General features: G+C 37.6%; 2 protein-coding genes across 2 annotated transcripts; both read right to left on the bottom strand.

The window, feature by feature from the left end:
- Nucleotides 1-3,698: 3,698 nt before the first annotated feature.
- GCK72_024414 (uncharacterized protein) lies at nucleotides 3,699-5,192 on the bottom strand (the record flags this gene model as incomplete). Its single annotated transcript, XM_053735872.1, has 8 exons — nucleotides 3,699-3,833; nucleotides 3,900-3,986; nucleotides 4,032-4,110; nucleotides 4,221-4,306; nucleotides 4,350-4,505; nucleotides 4,554-4,709; nucleotides 4,761-4,913; nucleotides 4,962-5,192. 8 exons carry the CDS (start codon nucleotides 5,190-5,192, stop codon nucleotides 3,699-3,701), a joined length of 1,083 nt encoding a protein of 360 aa, XP_053579438.1.
- Nucleotides 5,193-5,570: 378 nt separating this feature from the next.
- GCK72_024413 (uncharacterized protein) lies at nucleotides 5,571-10,916 on the bottom strand (the record flags this gene model as incomplete). Its single annotated transcript, XM_053735871.1, has 17 exons — nucleotides 5,571-5,678; nucleotides 5,726-5,785; nucleotides 5,831-5,923; nucleotides 5,972-6,133; nucleotides 6,235-6,399; nucleotides 6,458-6,613; nucleotides 6,658-6,774; nucleotides 7,288-7,400; nucleotides 7,452-7,562; nucleotides 7,608-7,688; nucleotides 7,790-7,897; nucleotides 9,431-9,656; nucleotides 9,728-9,832; nucleotides 9,879-9,968; nucleotides 10,356-10,633; nucleotides 10,687-10,774; nucleotides 10,821-10,916. The coding sequence occupies 17 exons, from the start codon at nucleotides 10,914-10,916 to the stop codon at nucleotides 5,571-5,573; spliced, it is 2,157 nt and encodes a 718-aa protein (XP_053579437.1).
- Nucleotides 10,917-19,632: the final 8,716 nt, after the last annotated feature.

Raw genomic sequence — 19,632 nt, 5'->3', positions numbered from 1 at the left:
GGAGATGTAATTCCGCTTGTCTTCTGGTTTAAATTGTTTTCAAAAAACAACATAACAAATGGTCTGGAAAAAAACGCACAAGTTCAGAAATTCAAAATGGGTTGGTAAAGTCGTTTTGAAAAATTTATATAGATGACACCCAGCCAAAACGTGAGTTGATATGATTCCGTTCTTTGAAAAAAGGAAATGACCTCTGCCACCTTTCCGGCTTCAAAAAACACTTGGATGAGCAAAAAATGAATAGAACACTGAGAGAATGAACTAAAAAGGATAATAAATTTACATACAGCTGGATAGTAGACTTTTAGGGTTTAATATGAAAAATATGATGCTCAGAAGGTACTTCCCAGTAATATTGATAAAATCGTGGGTAGCCGTTAAAAACACGTTGCAAATAAGAAGATGATAAATGAATAAATCATAGAAATATCTTCATGGAAAGCTGATAACTATTGCAAAACCGGCGGTTTCCCAGAGAGGGAGGCTGGCTCAACATGGACTTTTTCGACACTCACATGACATTCCATAAATTACCAAATCAACTCGGACGAGTCCAAAAGGCAAAAGACAATCAACTCACTCTGGCACTCCGATTACGTACATCTTTATCTAAAACAGCTATAGACAACCCCCTGCGAGCCATAAGAATTTTTTGTTTAATACCAGGCAAGGATTAAAAACATCATGTGACACACACGCGTACACTTTTATCAATTTTGGTTTTTTTCCAGAAGATAGCCAATTCATCGTTCAACAAAATCAATGTAGCCATGTAAATGAGGATGTGTCGTCAGTAATCCGAAATAACCATGTGAGGTCGTGAACACAAAATTCAAAGCAGGAAAGAAAAAAACAAGAAAATGGACAAGAAAATTTTGCGGTTCTCGTTTAACAATGACGATGACACATATCTTCATAAAAACAGATACATTTTGAAGGGGATAAAAGTAAAAGCTGAAAAAAACAGATGTTATAAAAAAGATGAACTAAAGAGGTATAGGGCAAGACATCACAGCTTTTTCTTTTCATTATATTTTCCTAATTAACGAACTCTAAAAGAACAGAGAGGAACAGCTCATACTCACCTTGTATGAACAAAAGGTCTAGAAATTCTATAAATCAGTTGACGTCACCTCTCTACCAACAAAAGTCTGGAAGAATTTCATGGCTGGTTCTATAAAAATAGCCTTAAGAAACATCTATTCAAAGAAACCAATTGTGTTGTGAGAAGACTAACGTCAGAGATAACGTTGATAAGCAATAAATTTGGGAATGTGTTAAGGAGGCTGCTCAGTAGTTCACAGATTTATGCAATCCTATTACGATGAAGAGGATGTTCTAGGCGGCAGATAAGCGAAATGATGTTAGTGATTATTAGCATGACGTTCGCACAAAGATTTCTTTCGCGTAAAAAACTTTATTGCTAAAATAACTTATCCTGGATTATCAAAGGTTCAGCAGATTCGTGAAGACTTATTTGACTTCCTTTTATTTGAAATAACAAAATATACAAGAGCATGCCGTTCATAGGAGAAAGCAGAAATGAAGATTATAAAAGTTTCATAGACTTGTTCAATAAATCAAAGTTTTGTCTTGCAGATCATGAGAAAAACGAGAAAAATGTACCAAAAACATTCTCATACCTTTGACTAGTACTCAATGATATTCTCACATCTTGCAAAAGGCTGAAGCTCAGAAACTCAGAAAACCTAAAATAGTGACATTCCCCTTCTAATAATCCCACATCTGTAGGAGACCACATTGCGAGGAAAGATCACAGAAAAGGATTTAGAATATTCAACACATGTCTCTTCTGAAAATTCATCTCTCACCTAGAAAGTCACCATAGCTACCAGACAAAAAAGGATTTTGGCAGATGAGGATAATTGAAGACAAGAGAGAAATTAGAGATTTCTATTTTCTCCTATTTTGGCTTTCCGTCTTTATCTTCTTCGCCAATTCATAAATAATCCTTTTTTCTTAAAAACAAGCATAAACTAATCGTTTACTCCTATCTTTTGAGTAAAAGTAATGGAATTACGTATCAATAAACAGCGTTTTTGAATTGAGAATATCTCAGACTGAGTTTCAACGAACGAGTTAAAAATGAGAAGAAGAGATACGAGGGTGAAGCCATGAGTAATGTGAGAAAATCATTCTTTTGATTCGAAGCTATGTATTTATTTCATTATCTGCCTCCCGTTTCCTTCTCAAAGAAGCCCCGGCAAGTTTCAAAAATCACTGGGAGTATCAGAAGGACAGGCTCAAACGTCCGACGTTTTTTTTCAGGAAGAAATAACTTAGAAGAACAACATTGCAGGAAAAATAACAACTAAAACACATGTTGAATCGTTAAAAAACTGCTTCAACTCCTGCGATGACAAAGCGAAGCTGGGAAAACTGAAGGAAAGTGCATGTGTGCTCCCGTTTTTGTGTCTTTTGCCAAGTCACTCCTCTTCCAGAATCAACTCATAAAAAAATAAGAAAGTGGTGCTTAGACAGAGGACATTCATGAAATTTACGCTGAACAGCAGCACAAAATTGAACTATTTTCTGGTCTTTGTTATATTTTATTCTTCCAAATGTCTACGCATACTCAATATCCTGCAGGATTAAAAAATGCGAAAAATAGCTAGACGAGTCATATTTGATGTCAGACAAATGTGAGTTGAACGTTTGTTTGACACGGTAAAATTTCCATGGATATCCGTTTTGATCCAAAATAATATTTTCATAAGGAAGTATTTTTGTTCCTTTATGTTTTTCTTCCTCAACTTAGGTGGAATTATTGAAAACTGAAAAAAATGACAAAACTTTTCTCATAAATGAATCTATGAATAGTATAAAGATGTGCAGCAACAATTGATGCAATCAAAGGAACAAAATAGAATCAGAGGTCATAAAAGTCCGGAAGAGCTAATTTATTTTCCTTTTTTGCCTCGTCTGCCTTCCTTTCACCCTCCAGATTTTTCGATTACATCCTGATCATTTTTGGTTTTTACCGCTATAAATAGCAGAGATTAGTGAAGGAGATATGTAGAAGTTGGAAAACCAAAGTTGATGAATTCAAAAGTTTTGGTTTCGAGAATTCGCTATTGACCTGACAGCTTTATATCTAGAACTCGAAAATTATTGATAAGCAAGTCGTTTTTGGTCAACACAACTTCCGATGCACACAAGATGAACCAACACAGAGAAAAATAAAAATTTCCATTCGGATTTGAGAGGAACAGTGATAATGAATGAGAGAACGTGGTGTAATGTGAATTAGGAAATGAGTCAGAGAAGAATCTTCTACCAACTACAGATCCTAGTACGAGTGTTGTAATTTGACGGGAAAGAATTCGTGTGTCCATCACAAAAATACAAATAATAATATGCTAGGCTACAATTACTCATAAGCAATTGACGAGCCAAAAATCTCAATGACATCATTGTTGCTGTTTTCGTGAGAAATTCTGATTTACTCCATTGAGTCAGACACAATACTCAAGTACCGCCTACTTTTTTTTTGAAATTTGGAGTAGTGGTCAGAAGATTTATGATAACAGAGAATGTGAGTTGTGTTATGATGACAGAGTAGAAACATATTTCAGAAAGATGAAAAATCTTTGACTTGCCGTATTTTAACATGTACATTCATAGAGAGGAATTAAGTTTCACTAAAAACCTTACATATCAAAAAATAACCGGAAAAATTATTCAGCAGGGAAAAGAAAATCATCGAGCCATTTTCCAACAGACGGTCTTTCTGCATTCGCGTTGGTCGCATTTCCCTCTCCAGTACCAATGCAAGAAAACGGGACGTCATGCTCCTTGAAGAAAGCCAACTCCTGCAAATATTACCAATTAGAACAAATTGGAAACTCGGCGGGCATAGTGCAGTTGTTTTTAGTTACCATAACTCCGTTGAGATTCGGTCGATCGTCTTTGCTTTTCTGAAGTAGTTTCTCGACAAAGTCCACCAAGTTGTCACTAAATGCTCCCTGTAAACAAAAAATAATTTATTGATTTCTTCATCACTGAATTACTCTTCGCAGACGCGGTGGTGCTGAATTATAGATTGCTCCAGACAAACATATTCCTGAGATATCAGAAGGGTACGGGAACCTGAAACATGCTGTTTACTGTTTTATTCACATGAATAGTCTATTGACTCGACACAATACCACATTTTTGTATTCGATAAGAGTGAGCAATCATAAAAACAAAGAACTTACGTTAGTGTGGCCAACTCGAAGATAGTGATACCAAGTGACCAAATATCACTTTTGATAGAGTAACCTGGCGAGTGAACCAACGATTGCTAAAACTTACCACTATGGTAGTGAAAAACCCAATGCACTTACTTCATTGATTTCCGGCGCTGTGTATTGTTGAACGCCTGTTGCGGAGATAGCGAGAGAGTTTTGAAGGATTCCACTGATTCCAAAATCACAAATCTTCACTCTTCCATCATTATCGATCAATATATTGGATGGCTTGATGTCTCTGTGAATGATTTGCTGGAAGCTTTCAACATTAAAGACAGTGGTTTTCAATAATAAAAGTACCATTTTCTCCTTCAGAAACCACAGGGCATGAGTGACAGAACAGACGATGCGACCAATTACAAATTCGGGTATCTGCTGCCCTCTCTCACTAATTTCTCTCTTTAGGAACGATGCACTCAGTGCCAATTCTTCCATGAAAATATGAATATTCACACACTGAAATTTAAAAAAAAACTTTTTACAGAACTAATTTGAAATTAAACTTACTCCGATTACTTTGTGAACATAATATCCATAAAAATGAACAATGAACGGACACGGAGAGCACCCTTTGATAACATTAACTTCACGTAATTTCTTGTTCAACATCTTATTGATATCTTCATTATCGGCTCCAAAAGTTAATTGCACACGAACATCCTTAATACTTCCTCGATATTTTCAAAATAATTTTTTTACAAAACAAACTTTTCGTGCAATAACAATTCCATTATAAACCAAACGATAAACTGCCGCATGTCCCTCGCCACTTCCAATCCTTGTACCACCGGTGATCATGTCTGGTGGAACACCAAGTCGCACACCAGAGAGACAGATGTGACCAGATGGTCCATTTTTCAAAAAGTCAACTTCCGGCTCTCTCAGTTCAGGGAGATCTAATTTTGGTCTGGCTATTCTTTTTGGAATAAGTTGAGGCATCCTGAAATTTGATATTCAAAATGTTTTCAAACTTTTTCTGAATTGAAAAAAAAGAGCTGCGGTTAAAATTCAAACCAGTTATGATGTGGTTGCTCTAATAAAAAAGCGGAAGAAAAAGAGCGAAGAAGAAAGAATGGGAAGATGTCAATAAGAGACGACCATTATATTTATTGATAAGAAAAAGTTAGTCATCTGGGTGTTTCCACGTATTGGGTGTGGAAAGGAAGTGAAAGCAAACCGAAAAACAGAAGAACATAAGCAAAGTTGTGAAAAACCCGTGGTATGATTTGACTCGTAAAATTATTCTAAAAGTTCAAAGTATTAAACGTCTAAAAATGTAATTGCAATGATAAACATAGAAAAATTTGAATTGATTTGTTAATTAACGCAAGGTGTATTGGGGATCGGTTTCAGCTCGTCTTCAGTTTTTGATCGTTTTATTATATCGTTGAACCAATCTGCTACTTGATTAGTGTTACCATTAATCTGGAAAACTACACATAAAACATGGCTTGGAGACATTTCAAGTATACCGTTTTCAGTTTGTAATAATCTCCACTGGCAGGATCATAGTCGAGGAAAAAGTCATGTTTCTGAAACAAACGTCAGGTTTTCCGTAATTATAAATTAGTTCTCACCATAAGTTGTTTGTACTCCGGTCTTTCGCGAACATCTTTTCTCAGACAAAAGTCTAGAAATTCAATGAAAAGTGGCGAGAAACTTCTTGTTGTCTGAAATTTCGAAAGTTTTTATTTCAATTCCCGATATCCAGAGCTTACTTCTTTTTTCAAACTTGGTGATGGAAGATTCAAATTGGCAATGATAGTTAGTGTTGTGAATTCCATATCGTTCAAAGGAAAAGGGTATAGTCCGGTGACCAACTGGTATACTGTAATCCCCAATGACCATACATCGCTTCTCACATCATATTTGGAGTTTGTCTGGGAAAATGAAAATGTAAAGTTGTGACTTTGGGAGACATCCACCAGTTCTCACAATTTTCCCAAAATGCGAAAACCCCGTTTTTGATTTTTGTTCTCACCTCGATCGTTAATCTTTCAGGAGCCATATAAGGAGGACATCCTGCACTTTTGGAGTGTGACATCGAATTAGTCATAAAACCACTTATCCCAAAATCGCACAGCTTTATATTACCACTGTCGTCAAAGAGGATATTAGATGGTTTGATATCGCGATGTATAATCGACTGCAAATCCGGAAATGTTTATCTTGCTCTGAGAGCATTACACTCCTCTTCCACTTACATGTTTTTCCTTCAGATAATCTAACGCACTAATCGCCGAGTAGACAATATGACCGGCGACGAATTCGGGGAAGAAATCCAATTTTGAGTGATATATGCGCCGTAATAGTTTCTCACAACAAGCTGCCATTATTTGCATACAAATTTTGACTGATGACTGGAAAAATAGTATTTGTATATCCAAGGATGTCCTTTACTTACATTGAACATGAAATATCCGTAGCTGGTTACTATAAACGGAGAATTGCAGAGAGACATAATCCTGACGTCACGGAGAATCCTTTTCAAGTTTTCTTTATTGTCATTCTTGTACATAGTCTGAAGAAGATGAAGTTGAGAGCAATGACGTACAGATATATGATTCTGTGTCAAGTAAAGTAACTCTCATGGGTGCTATGTATCATTTTCTGTTCTCACTATGCGAAAGTTCAAATTTGTTCTTACCCTTTTCTTCCGGGTTTCCTTTCTCATTTTTCATGTTGAATGAAACTAGAGAAAAATCCCAATGTGCATTTTCCCCCCGAATGTCGGTTGGAGGTCCTTTTTCTATTTCTCACATCCTTTCTCTTTGCATTGTCAATTGAATCAACAAAAAAAAAACAATGGAATTTCTAATGCTCCCTACTACCACGAGAGCCCCACTACAATTGGTCGTTCCACTCAAGATTAACCCATTGAAAACAAGGGCCCACTATTTTTTGAATTCTGTATGCAACGATTCTGTCAATCTCATTTCCTCCATGCCGAAATTGCACGTCAGGGTTTTCGATACGAAGCTCAATGAGATTTATAGCAACCATCTATCAAGCTTTCCGACGTGGTAATGCTCACCTTCACAGCCATCAATTTCGATCGTACCATTGCCGACTCAACCACGCCACAAGAACCACTTCCGAGCAGGCCGATGATATGGATTTCATTTGGATCTACTGCCTGCTTGACACCTGACATTAAAAACATCGGGGGTGTTTGAAAAATAGTTTAAAGTAAAATACCATCAATATCTAACGTTCCGGATTTCTTGCACCCTTCTAGAAATTCAAACTCAAGAGCATCCTTTTCAGTATCCCTTCTAGACGGAGATGGTTTCATGGTCAGGGGTGTGACTGGAAAAATACCGTTGTTTTCAACAACATTTGAATTGAACTTACATTTTCTTTCCATTGGACTTGTTAAGTAGCCGATATTATTTGGCCGTTGGTGTTGTGGACTTGAGGAGGTAGACGAGCATTCTGAAAAGAATATTGCTGGTAATTAGAAGAATACTATCTACTTCATAACATAGACATGAAAAAATGCTCTAATTTTTATTAGCAAAAGTTTAAAAACATACCTTTGTGCTTCTGATCCACCGATGTTGACCTTCGGTCCCGTGGTCGTAAACGGACCTCAGTCAACCCCAACTTCAAGAACTTCCATTTGCGGACTCTGGTTTCCAAATCTGAAAATTGAGACGACGTATGTATTACAGAGTGTGTGCAAAGGCCAAGACACCACCCAGTGAGACCTCACTAACAATAAACAAATACAAGTTCCCATTCTCAAATTTTGAGTTTTCGGTTGATTGACATGTCGACCCCTCTGGAACACTAGATTTCTATTTTCAGTTTTCAATCTGTATGACGAGTTCTATACAGCGGCAAAGTTTCTGTTATCTTTTCCTTTTTTTTAATGAGAACTGTCAATTTCAAGGCTGCTGGGCCCTTATCTATAAAATGAAGCCGAATACTTTGGGCGACTATAGTGGACCTTTGTTGTTATCATAAAAAGGGCGAAGTCCGTTCTTTGAAAATTCACGTGAATCCCATACATTTGATATCAAAAACTACAGTACACTTGCTCCTGTTTTTGAATCTCTATTTGAATTTTTATTCCGTCATTTCTAAATGCATTTTCAACATGTACCTACAAATATTTGCAATTATAGCATGTGCTTTTCATTCTTTCTTTTTCTCCCCGTCTAATAACCTGTCTGCACGCAACCAGCAATAAAAAAAGCTCAGAAATTAGAAATTTACCTCGTAGCCGTTGTTGGAAACAGACATTATCCATTTATATGTGACACGCAATAGAGAATAACGACAAAACAAGAAAATGACCCGTTGGCCGTCGTCGCTTGTTCCAAATTTTAATAAGAAGACGTATGTGAGGTTCTTCGCAGCAGCCGCCAAATGCAGTAGACAAAATGGCAAGACACTCGCAGCTATCGATTCTGAATGGACAATGCAAGTGGAAGAAGCGCAGAGGGGCTCCCGTCTGGGCCCTCTTCGCTCTCATCACCAACGACGTGGGAGGAGCTGTGGAAGAAGAAGAAGAAGAAGAAGAAGAAGGCTATAAATGCACACACATACTAGTGAAAATATGCGGGAAGGACTGCTCCTTTCTTCTTCTTCTTCTTGGCCATGTCTCATTTCCAATTGGTCCTCATCCTCTTTCGACGTTTTTGGATGCGCGAATCTTTGCGGCTTTGATGGGTGGCCCTGTGAGAGAGAAAGACTAAACGCTAATCGTCCATTTGAATAGGATTCTGAGTTTGGCAGAAGTCCGCCGACATCTCTTCTATCTTTTTGTGCCAACTAGAACTTCACATTGAGAAAGGAGGCCGTCGTACAAATCTCATCAACGAGAAAGCCACAACGAGCATGTTGAACAAGGTTTGAAGTTCAAAGAACACAGTACCTGGATCGAGGAACAAAACATGAAAACCTTGCCTTTTAAAGTTTTTGAACAAACATGACCTCTTTCATCTTTTGATCCAGTTTCTTTTCATGGTTTCACATTTCCATTTCACATTTTCCCCTAATTCGGTTACTTTCACTTTTTCTGGTGTCTGGAGCTGGAGCGAGACGCATTCTTAAGAGTTTTTTTTTTCCTTTGCGTGCAACACGAATTCGTCATTTATAATGCAACAAACGTTTACTGAATAGAAATGGAAACACATATTAACAGAAATTTCAGTTGATTTTGATAAGACCTTTCTCGTCTTCAGCAGAATACAATCCAAACTTTTTGAATTTCGCTTCTGTCATTCTCTTCAAATCCTCATATGTGATGTGATATCCCATAAGACGATCAAGATAATTGAACCATGGTTGGAAGCACGTCAATGGTCTCAAATGATGCATATCGTGAGCAGGGGCGCCGGAATAGAACCAGAAGATGCGATGGAGAGCAAACGGGAAGTCGTATCCGATGTGAACCTGAAGGAAAGAAAAAATGTTCTGAATGAACTTTTGAAAAAAGACTGGTGTATTCGGTTTCAGTCGCTCACTTCATAGGAAACACTTTGTGCGACGAAGAACCAAAGCCAGTAGGTCAAACAATGAGTTGGGAAAATCCATGGAACTGTGGTGATGAATGTGCCAACAAAGAACAACTGAAAAATGTAATTCATTTTTGGGATAAGCTTCTGGCGACCTTACTTCAAACGGGTGGAGATGTTGAGCAGAAGCGGCAAACGGAGATGAGTACATATGATGGACCGAGTGGCACCAACGATACAGCCATTTCACCTGAAAACTTATTTCATATTTGAGATGTTCCATGATGTCATGACTTTTGTACTTTTTGAAATTATAAACTTATCAGTTAGTCATCTCCAAGATAACGTGTTTTTATATGATAATTCAGAGAAAACTGCAATAAATTCAAAGTTCAGAAAATCTATTTAGCAAGTTTTTTTTTCCAAAATGAATAAGCCTGATATGCATCACAACCAAGTGTTTTTCAAGAACGTCTGTAGGAGAAATATTGAAAAAAAACTATAATAATAGTAATAATACATTTTCAGATGTATACGTAGTTTCAACAACCTATTCCATTGATAACCTCATTACTTTATTTTGCAGAATCGTGTTTTGTGTGTGAATCATATCTTAGGTTGAATGAAAGTGGCAAACCTTGTGATTGATATAATGGAACCAAAAGTAGGTGAAATCGAAGGCCAGAAAAAAGATAGCAATTTGTGACACCACCTCAAATACAGTTGGTGCAAGAATCGGCAACTCGGTGTCTGGAACCCAAATCAATTGAACGAGAGCCATTGGATAAATCCAGAGAAGCTGATTCCATCCTTGAAGTTTCAGTGACTGCTTCATCAACTCCCATGTCACTTTACGATCCTTTTGTATTTTTGAGTTTTTGAAGAATGGAACATCATAGAGGCAAAGGTCAATAACTGAAAGAAACCGGAAATTATGTTATCTAACCGTGCCCGTGGTACGTGCTCACATGTGAATATGGCAACCCAGGTGTAGTCGATGGAGAGAGCGTAAAATGGTGGGAAGAGTGGTGAACTCAAGATGTGCTCATTTCCATTCTGGAAAATGTGACGGTTTAGATATAAACCTATGAAAATATTATACCTTGATCCAATCCCATGCTGGTTGAAGAAATCTGGTGTTTTTCTCGTACTCAATCTGTTCAACGGTGAAATTTTGAACTGGATATAGGTCTAACATCTGAAAATGAAAAATTATAAAATTAGGAAGTAAATTCTGAAAAATCAAGACGTAAACGGTGCTAACGGTTAGAATGGAGCCACGAAAAGACGTCAAACCAACAATAAATATGGTCTGAGAAAATGAAACTATGTGTCTGATTATCATTTGAATGGTTAATGATAAGAAGGCAGATAGAAGCCAAATGAAAGACGTATGATGTTAAATATGTACTGCAAACGAGAAGCAGTGAAAGACAAAAAAAAATCACTACACTACATTAGCTTCCATGACTTACGGCACAAACCGTGGTTTATGTTGGTAGAAATTGAGAAATGTGAAATGCGAAATACTGTTCAATTAGGTCAGACATAGATCACATGTTCAAATTGATAAGGAAAGCAAACTTAAAATTATTATTTTTGAAAACAGAACTGTGACAGTTATAAGAAACTGAAGTAATATTGATAAAAAGAATGGTTTGCGTGAATCTTAGAAAAACCTTGAACTAAAAATGCGTAAAACATAACACATCTCCTCGAAACAAACAACACCCACATTTTTCATTTTCACAAATCAAATAAAAGGAAGATACTGATTGTGATATTAAAAAACTGACTGACTTACAAGAACAATGTATGATATCAATTCAGTGTATGAAAAAGATTGAGCAACTTGAACAATGTGAAATTCAAAACTCTGGACTTGCTCAAATATTAATGATTATACCATGTTGTTTCAAAAATTAAAAAAAATTCTGAAAGTGCTCATAGATATTCCTGATGAGATCGTATTGCCCTTTTCAAATGTATTCATTTGATTTTTCTGAGAGTTCCGAACAAAGTGCAAGTGGAAATTGGGTATTTTCAGATTGCTTGTGTACTTCAGATTAACACTGTTCCGTTCCCCCAAAAGCACATCCGACGTCATAAAATCATGTACTATTCGGTTCCACCATTTTTTGTTTTCCTTTTTCATCACATCATCCGCGTTAGATTCTCATCAAGCCACTCTAATGAGCACATTTTCCCACAGGACTGCACACACACAGACAATTTAAAGTTTTTTTCGTTACTGAATTGATTGAATAAATCTTTTTGTTCTGCCGTTTCTGAAACTTTATCATCTGAAAAGACTTTTTTTCAATATCGCACCAGTGTAAACCTGTGCTGCTCCTCTTCGTGTGTACTTTCAATTTCACTTTCTTTTATCTGTTTTCTTATCCTTAGATTGACATCTCGACAGTCCAAAATAATTCACACGGTTTGCTTACAAACCCGTAGGATCTATTTGTTTTCATCTTTGAACATTCGGAAGGAAGAGTAGGCCAAAAGTAAATACATAGTTAGCCGTGGCAAGTTGTGTTTCGCTTTCATTGTGCCGCAGTTTTTTATTTCTGATTCCTAGCCTTGCAATAGCTATGAAACAATACAACTACAGATATGAAGGTCAGTTGTTCTCCTTGTTAGAAAGGTATATGTACAAGATGAAGGTTAAAACATTACTTTCTAAGAAATCTTACGTCATGTAAAAAATCCATATTTTATAAAAAGTTTATAAAATTTTGGTGGTGATGTGTGTAATGACAGACTTCTAAACCAAAGGAGAATTCAATATCTCACGTTTGCCAGACAGACAAATGATGTGTATGAGTAAGTTTCCATAGTGATTTCCGCCAACCCACTAATTGGGTTCCGTTTCGATTCGCACAACCGACAAAAAACTTATCAACAACGGAAAAAGGTTGGAAGCATAGCGTGTGATTGTGTGAGAGTTAGAAAATTGAATGTTATGCAGGTTACTATAGAGATATGAGAAGAGAGAGAGGACTGAAAGGCTTCAGTTTTAACTTCAACTCTCGGACAAAACGTTTTCAGTCTCATCTTGAACTGTTATTTGTTTTTTTAACACATTTATTTCTATTTCCACCTGTCACATTGATATTTCAGCTGCTTCTCAAGATTGGAGTTACCCTGCAATGGCGAATCAAACTGCCCCAGGTGAAATTTTGTTTCTCTATAAAAGTATTGGTGGGCTTCTTAATAATGATCAAAGGAGAAGACAAAAAAGAATATTCTTCGCAACGAGTCTTTGAAAAGCAAAAAAGTTTGAGATTTTGCTCCAGGAAGTATAGTTCGAGAGAGTGAAAAAAAGCAAAAGTGCAGGTAAACATTGCAAAACTTTTTGCTCTTTTTGCTCAATATAAAAAAATGCTCCTGGACTTTCAATTCCTTATATTCTGCCCACTATGAAAATACTATAAGACATCTGTGAGTATTGCATGTATGGAACATCAGGATTATAAAGAAACTATCCCCAGTTTCGGAATCCCTTTAAGCTCAACTATTATTTTCAGGGACCGCCGAGTCCAAACGGCGGGACAACAACCCGATGAGCGACTTCAATTTGGGAAAAAGGTCAGTTTGTGTGTTCAAATATTTTCAAAAGAAAAGGAAGAATGGATTCGTACTAGTGACTAAAAACTGAGAAGCTAAAGCAGGTGCAATTCTTTCAAAGAAAGTGGTTTTCAAAGAAAGGTGTATAGATGGATAGATGCAATTATTATTTCTTCGAGCAATATTTTTTATTTGACTCTTCTTGTGTTCTATCCGTTTTTCTTCCTTCACCAGTTGAGGCATTTATGAATATCTCTTTCGAAATGTGTGCATTTCTTTTCAACGTGTGACGTTTTTCACAAGTTCTGATTTGGGGGAATGACGTAACTGACATTTGAGTCTCGTTTTCCTCTCAACTGCCCTGATATCCCATGAGCCATATTGGAGAAGCGTAATTCTGAAAACGATGGAGTTGGAATAATCTTGTCTGGGAAAACAACTAATTAGGAATAGGAACTATTTATTAATTTCCGGGAAGAACTTAGGTCTGATTAAAAATTTTGTTTTTTAATTGAGCGCAATAACTTCGACATAACGATGTACCAAAGGATTAAAAACATTCTTGCATTTTTTCAACAACACTTGAACCAGTTCTCTTAACAATGTCACTGACACATGAACTTTTTGAAACTTCTCGACACCCACTATTAGTCAAGCGTTCGGCAAACATTGTAACTGAAACAAAACAAAAATGAACATGAGCTATATACCAAATACCTTCCTTCAAACTTGTTTTCTTGCCACCAATGGATTCCTTTTGCCTCATAAAATCATTATGGGAAAAAGAAGATTTCTAAGATTCCCTCAATCTAACGCGTGTGTTTTGAAGGAAAAAGAAAACTTATATTTTCTTCCGACTTGGAATTCTATAGAAATCATTAGGAATTATATAACCATAGAGACTTTTCACATGTCACTTGTTTTTATTTTTGATTTAAATTGCGAATTTCTCATTAGCAGATTCACCTGTCTTCTGGTAGGTTCTACGCCTGAAAAACACTTTAATAATATGTTTTTTCTGTCTCCTTGCTTTAACTTGACTTTATTACTGGTTTCGCGTCTTGCCGCCGTCACAACATCAGGAGAAAAACTAAGAATTCCAGCTTCCATCAATGCGTCATTATCAAGTTTTCCCTTTTAGTCCACTCCTTTCTTTCTCTCACTTTTCCATTAGCCTGTTTCTCATATTAGATGCGACAAAAAGATAGTTTTCTCACAACCTTCGACCTCATCATGACTATATATGTATTTACGTGAAAAAAAAACTAGTTTATGTATGCTGAACGGTGTGGATGAGACTAGGAGGGAAGTGAGAGTGCGGCAAGATATCCAACACTTTTCAATCGTTGTTCTCGGCGGGTTTTTGTTTCATTTTTCTATTTGAAATCCGATCAGGTGTTCGTTTTCACTTCTTCGCAACCTTTTTTCAAACTATCAAAAACTTTTTACGTTGATTTCTTTTCAATTCATTCGGAATTTTTTGAAGCGGAATAATTTGTTGATAAGTTGCGCTTCCTGCAATGTCTTATTTAAACCACTATTTTTAATTTTCCAAATATCAATGGTTAGAAGAATATCTGTGAAAATAAATCCAACGTGAAACATCCTTTAAAAATGTTAATTTTTAGTCATCTCGTTCATAATCATAACGGTTGTCTCCGTGTAATGAACTTCTCTCAAACATGTTTCTTTTCACCAGGATAGCTAAAAGAAATCACATGGATAACGATAAATCAGACGAAACGTCATAATTTCCTATTGAAGTTCTTGCATTGCACTTCTTTCATTTCCTGCTCTTCAATTTTCATTCAATAATATCCACACGCATATTAGTCTCTCTTCAGTTTTGCTTCATCTTCAGCGGTTCAAAAAATCCGGACAAATAAACAAAATTAAACAACTTAAGCACGTCCTAAATCGGCTACATCTCTTTTCTCTGCTTTTTTTCTTCACACTGTTTTCATTGTATTGTGAGTCATACTCACTGTTGACCACCCGCTCATTTTCTCCCTTCTTTGGAACTGAATTCAAATAGGCGGCGGTCACTCACTCAGAAATATTTTGACCAGTGGTCGTATTGTTTGCAACGGCGGGTTGCGCGGGAAAAACTGTTCCTGGCGGGAGGAGGGTTGACATGCAAAGGAGCGTCCTCGTCCGTGACCACTACTCATTTACTCATCCTCCCGCATTGCACAGTGCACCCCTCATACAGTCGACGGTCCGTTTCTTTCGCATGCTGCGTCTCTTGCACTCCTATTGTCATCTACTCTCTTCCTCACCTTTGTGTGTTATGTAAGGACCATTCTTGTTTGGTCATTTGCAGTTTTTTGTTTCCAATAATTAGATGAGGTAGTTGACCTTCTCCCATTCTTCCGTTGTTTTTTCACCTCTTCTAGATTTTATCAAAAGGAAAACTTTGTACACTCTTTACTTTGCATTAGTAACACAATCCGACTACAATTCTCGACTTTTTTGTCGCCGTGTACTACTTTTTGCTCCCAATCGGCCGCTTAACTTGAAATTTGAAACCTAAGCGTGACGTAGATCTGACCTCCATCTCTTTTTTCTTGTTGTCTTACATCTCAAGCGTTAAAGTCAAGAACAACTGTTCTAGTTAAATGTTTTCATAAAATAGACATTCACGTCCAAAGAAACGAATTCAATAATGCAATTATCTTTGCCTTCTGCCCAATGGGTTTTGGCCTGCGCATTAGAAGTTCTTGAAGGTCATGTGTTTCGAGTGTTTTCAAGACAGATAATGGTTATTGTCTCTGGATTTTTTCATTTCGTCTTCACTGTCAATTTTCTTTTACCGTAATGCCCTCCTCTCATTTTTTCTCTCGGTTCGGCCAATCGTTCCTACTATTTGTTACTTTTTAGACAGTAGAAAAGATGGCCCGTAAGAAGCATCGTACCGTACCGGCAACGGAAGTTTACGAGAAATCGGACAGCTTTCCGCCCATGCCAACCGCTCCACCATTGTCCCCAACTCGTATGGATAATGTCTATCCAGATAATTATGGACCGCCGATGCACCAGGCTTACCATGTTCAGCCGGCTAGAGCGAACTATGTACCCGATCAGATTGCCCGATTCAACGTGATCAAACCGGATCGTTTGGCTAAAAGACATAACCCACAGTTGTATACTAAAAGGTAATATAAATACAAAGTGTATTTGGAAACTGAAAAACCTTGGCAGTTGAATGGGGGTGAGCACATGCGCTCTATTGTACAACTAGCATTTTTGCATTAAAAATATTTTCTTATTCGAGTTTTTATTCAGAACTCTTATTAAAAAGCAAACACTAGACGTTTTCCATAACATAAAATTGCACCTGCTTTTCAGACTACAACTGAAATACATTGAAATAGTAATAACAATCTTGAATTCCAGAGGCTGTACGGATGTCTTCTGCTGCTTCTTGTTCTTCGTCTTCATCGTCGGATGGGTCATCGTCGCCTGCTTGGGAGTCATGTGGGGAGATCCACAGCGACTGATCTACCCAACCGATTCAGAATTCAGAAGATGTGGAGTCAATCAGGACGGCTATTACAATTTAAGGTAAAATTTATCGATTATATTCGAAATCCAATCACCGAAAAATTTCAGCAAACGCCCATACCTCTTCTACTTCGATCTCACCAAGTGTATCTCATACGCCACTGCTCTCGGAGGATGTCAAACTACTCAAATCTGTGTTGAGGAGTGTCCATCAACGTACTTCTCGTACCTCCAGCTCCGAACCGCATCGGCTTCCGAAATTCAAGCAAAGATGAAAAGTGTGGTTTACTGTACTGACGATGTCGACAAAGCCTCGGTCACCACGTTCCAAGCGCTTCAAGCTCTTGTCCAGAAAGGAAAATGTGTGTCTTACACTGTCAAGTCTGTACCTGGTAAGTTCTATTCCAATAAGAACAGTGTTTTGAGCAATTGAAAAGTTCCAGTACTTCAACGATGTTTTCCGGAAGCTATATTCAATGCTGTCGACAACGTAAACACTGTTCTCAACAGTTCCAACTCATTGGATTATCTGAAGAGAACATTCGGAGACGATGTACTGATTCCTCAAGACATTCAAATTACTGGACAAAGTTCAGAGTATGATTTCATGACCACCACTACAGAAATTCAATTAATTTTTTCAGAGTTATGAAGTCAGTTGTCGAAGACCAACCAGTAACCCACAAAGTGATCCATGACCTGTCACAAACCTGGTGGCAAACTTTGATCCTCATATTCGCCGCCGGAATTCTGTCTTTCATCTGGACAGTCATCATGAGACTTCTTGGATCTCTCCTCATCTGGATCTCGATTCTTCTGGTACTCGGAGCACTCGGATTTGGAGCCGCGTTCAGTTGGATCAAGTGGAACACTCTGAAATCAACTGGAGCAATTGACGACTACTCTTTCCATCCAGCATTCGATGCTTACTTTGAGATGCCAACCACTTGGTTTGTGGTGGCTATCGTTACATCCGTCTTGTTGGTCATTTTCTTGCTAGTCATCTTGTTTATACGTCAGAGAATCAGTATTGCATGCGCATTGATATCTGAATCCAGCAAGTAAGTTTACAACACCTTCCAAAAACGAAAACTAAGCAATAATTGCATTTTAGAGCGATTGGAAGCATGATGTCTACCTTGTTGTTCCCTCTGTTCCCGTTCCTTTTACACATCGCAGTGTTCGCTTTATGGGGAACAATCGCAATCTGGTTAGCTTCGTCAGGACAAGAAGTATGCCGAATGAAAGAGACGAATGGACAAATCTACAACACTTCAGCCAAATGTGACTGCACTGCCAAATTGGCTGGATGTACCTACGTTGGAATCGAGAAGGAAAGTGAAACCATCTTCTGGCTCCAAGTCTACAACTTGTTCGCTTTCTTTTGGTTATCATGCTTTGTCACTGCACTTGGTGACATTGCTCTGGCTGGAGCCTTTGCTTCTTACTACTGGGCTCGTGACAAACGACACGATGTACCAACGTTCCCAGTGATTCGTGCTTTGAACCGCGCTGTTCGATACAACCTCGGATCGATTGCCTTTGGATCTCTCATTATCGCCATCGTCAAAATCATCCGTGTGATGTTGGAGTATATCGACCACAAGCTTGGAAAGTCGGAGAACAAGGCTATCAAGTACTTCCTGATGTGTCTAAAATGCTGTTTCTGGTGTCTGGAAATGTTCTTCAAATTCCTTACGAAGAATGCATATATTATGGTAAGCTAGAGGATTTGTTAAGTGTTCATAATGGTTTTTTTTTCAGATTGCTATCTACGGAAAGAACTTCTTCTCATCCGCCAAAGACTCATTCCTGCTTATAACAAGGAATATTGTGAGAACTGTAGTGGTCCACAAGGTTGCTGGAATACTTCTGTTCCTTGGAAAGGCTATGATCACTCTTGGAATGGGTAAGCATTTTAAACTTTTTTTTGACACCATCGATAAAATTGGCGGTGTTCAAATTTGTTTTCCTCTCAATAAAAATGATTTATTTCAGGTATCCTCAGTTTCTACTACTTCTCTGGCCGGTGGGTCGTTGAAGGTGTTCCAAAAGTCGAACTCTACTACTACTTTGTGCCAATTGTCATTGTTGTCATTGGTAAGACCCTAATCCTACTTATTTCAACACAAAAACAAACAATTCTCCCATTTCAGGAAGTTACTTCATGGCCGACCTGTTCTTTGATGTCTATGAAATGGCCGTCGATACTACTTTCATTTGTTTCCGTAAGTGCAAACCACTTTGTCAAATCGTTCGGTTTCTAATTTTCTAATTTTTCTAGTGGAAGACAGTGAACAAAACGACGGAAGTTTGGAACGACCATATTTCATGTCCGAGAAGCTTCTTGAGATTCTTGGCACCAAAAATGAAATCCCTCTTCATACGAAATGATCTCGAAATCCCCGTGTGCATATCAGCTTTACATGCCAAAAACCTCCCACTCATGTGTCCTGTATAATTTAAACGCTCTTCTTTTTTTTTCCCGTGATTCATATTTTGCACGTGTATTTGTAGGTAGAATTACCAATTTCTGTCGTAGACATTTCAAATACGGTTTCACCCTCCGCTGACTTATTCCACCATACTCACCTTCTTGTTTTATCTTTCTTTCATGTCATGTAAATTTCCTATCAACGCTCCCCAACCACTATTTTTATCTATTCATGAATGTGTTTTTTCTTCCAAACCGATTTTTTTCAACTTTTCTCGTCTTTCACCGGAGTATTTAGCGCTACGCACCTCAGAACAAAACAAACTTTTCCGAATGAAGATGTGTGACCAAACAACCATGTTTTTTTCCGGCGAAATGCACAAAACCGAAGTTTGACTGTCAT

The sequence above is a fragment of the Caenorhabditis remanei genome, chromosome X (assembly GCF_010183535.1).
Source record: "Caenorhabditis remanei strain PX506 chromosome X, whole genome shotgun sequence".
In the NCBI taxonomy this organism is placed as follows: Eukaryota; Metazoa; Nematoda; class Chromadorea; order Rhabditida; family Rhabditidae; genus Caenorhabditis; species Caenorhabditis remanei.
This window is presented reverse-complemented; position numbering and strand designations above follow the sequence as displayed.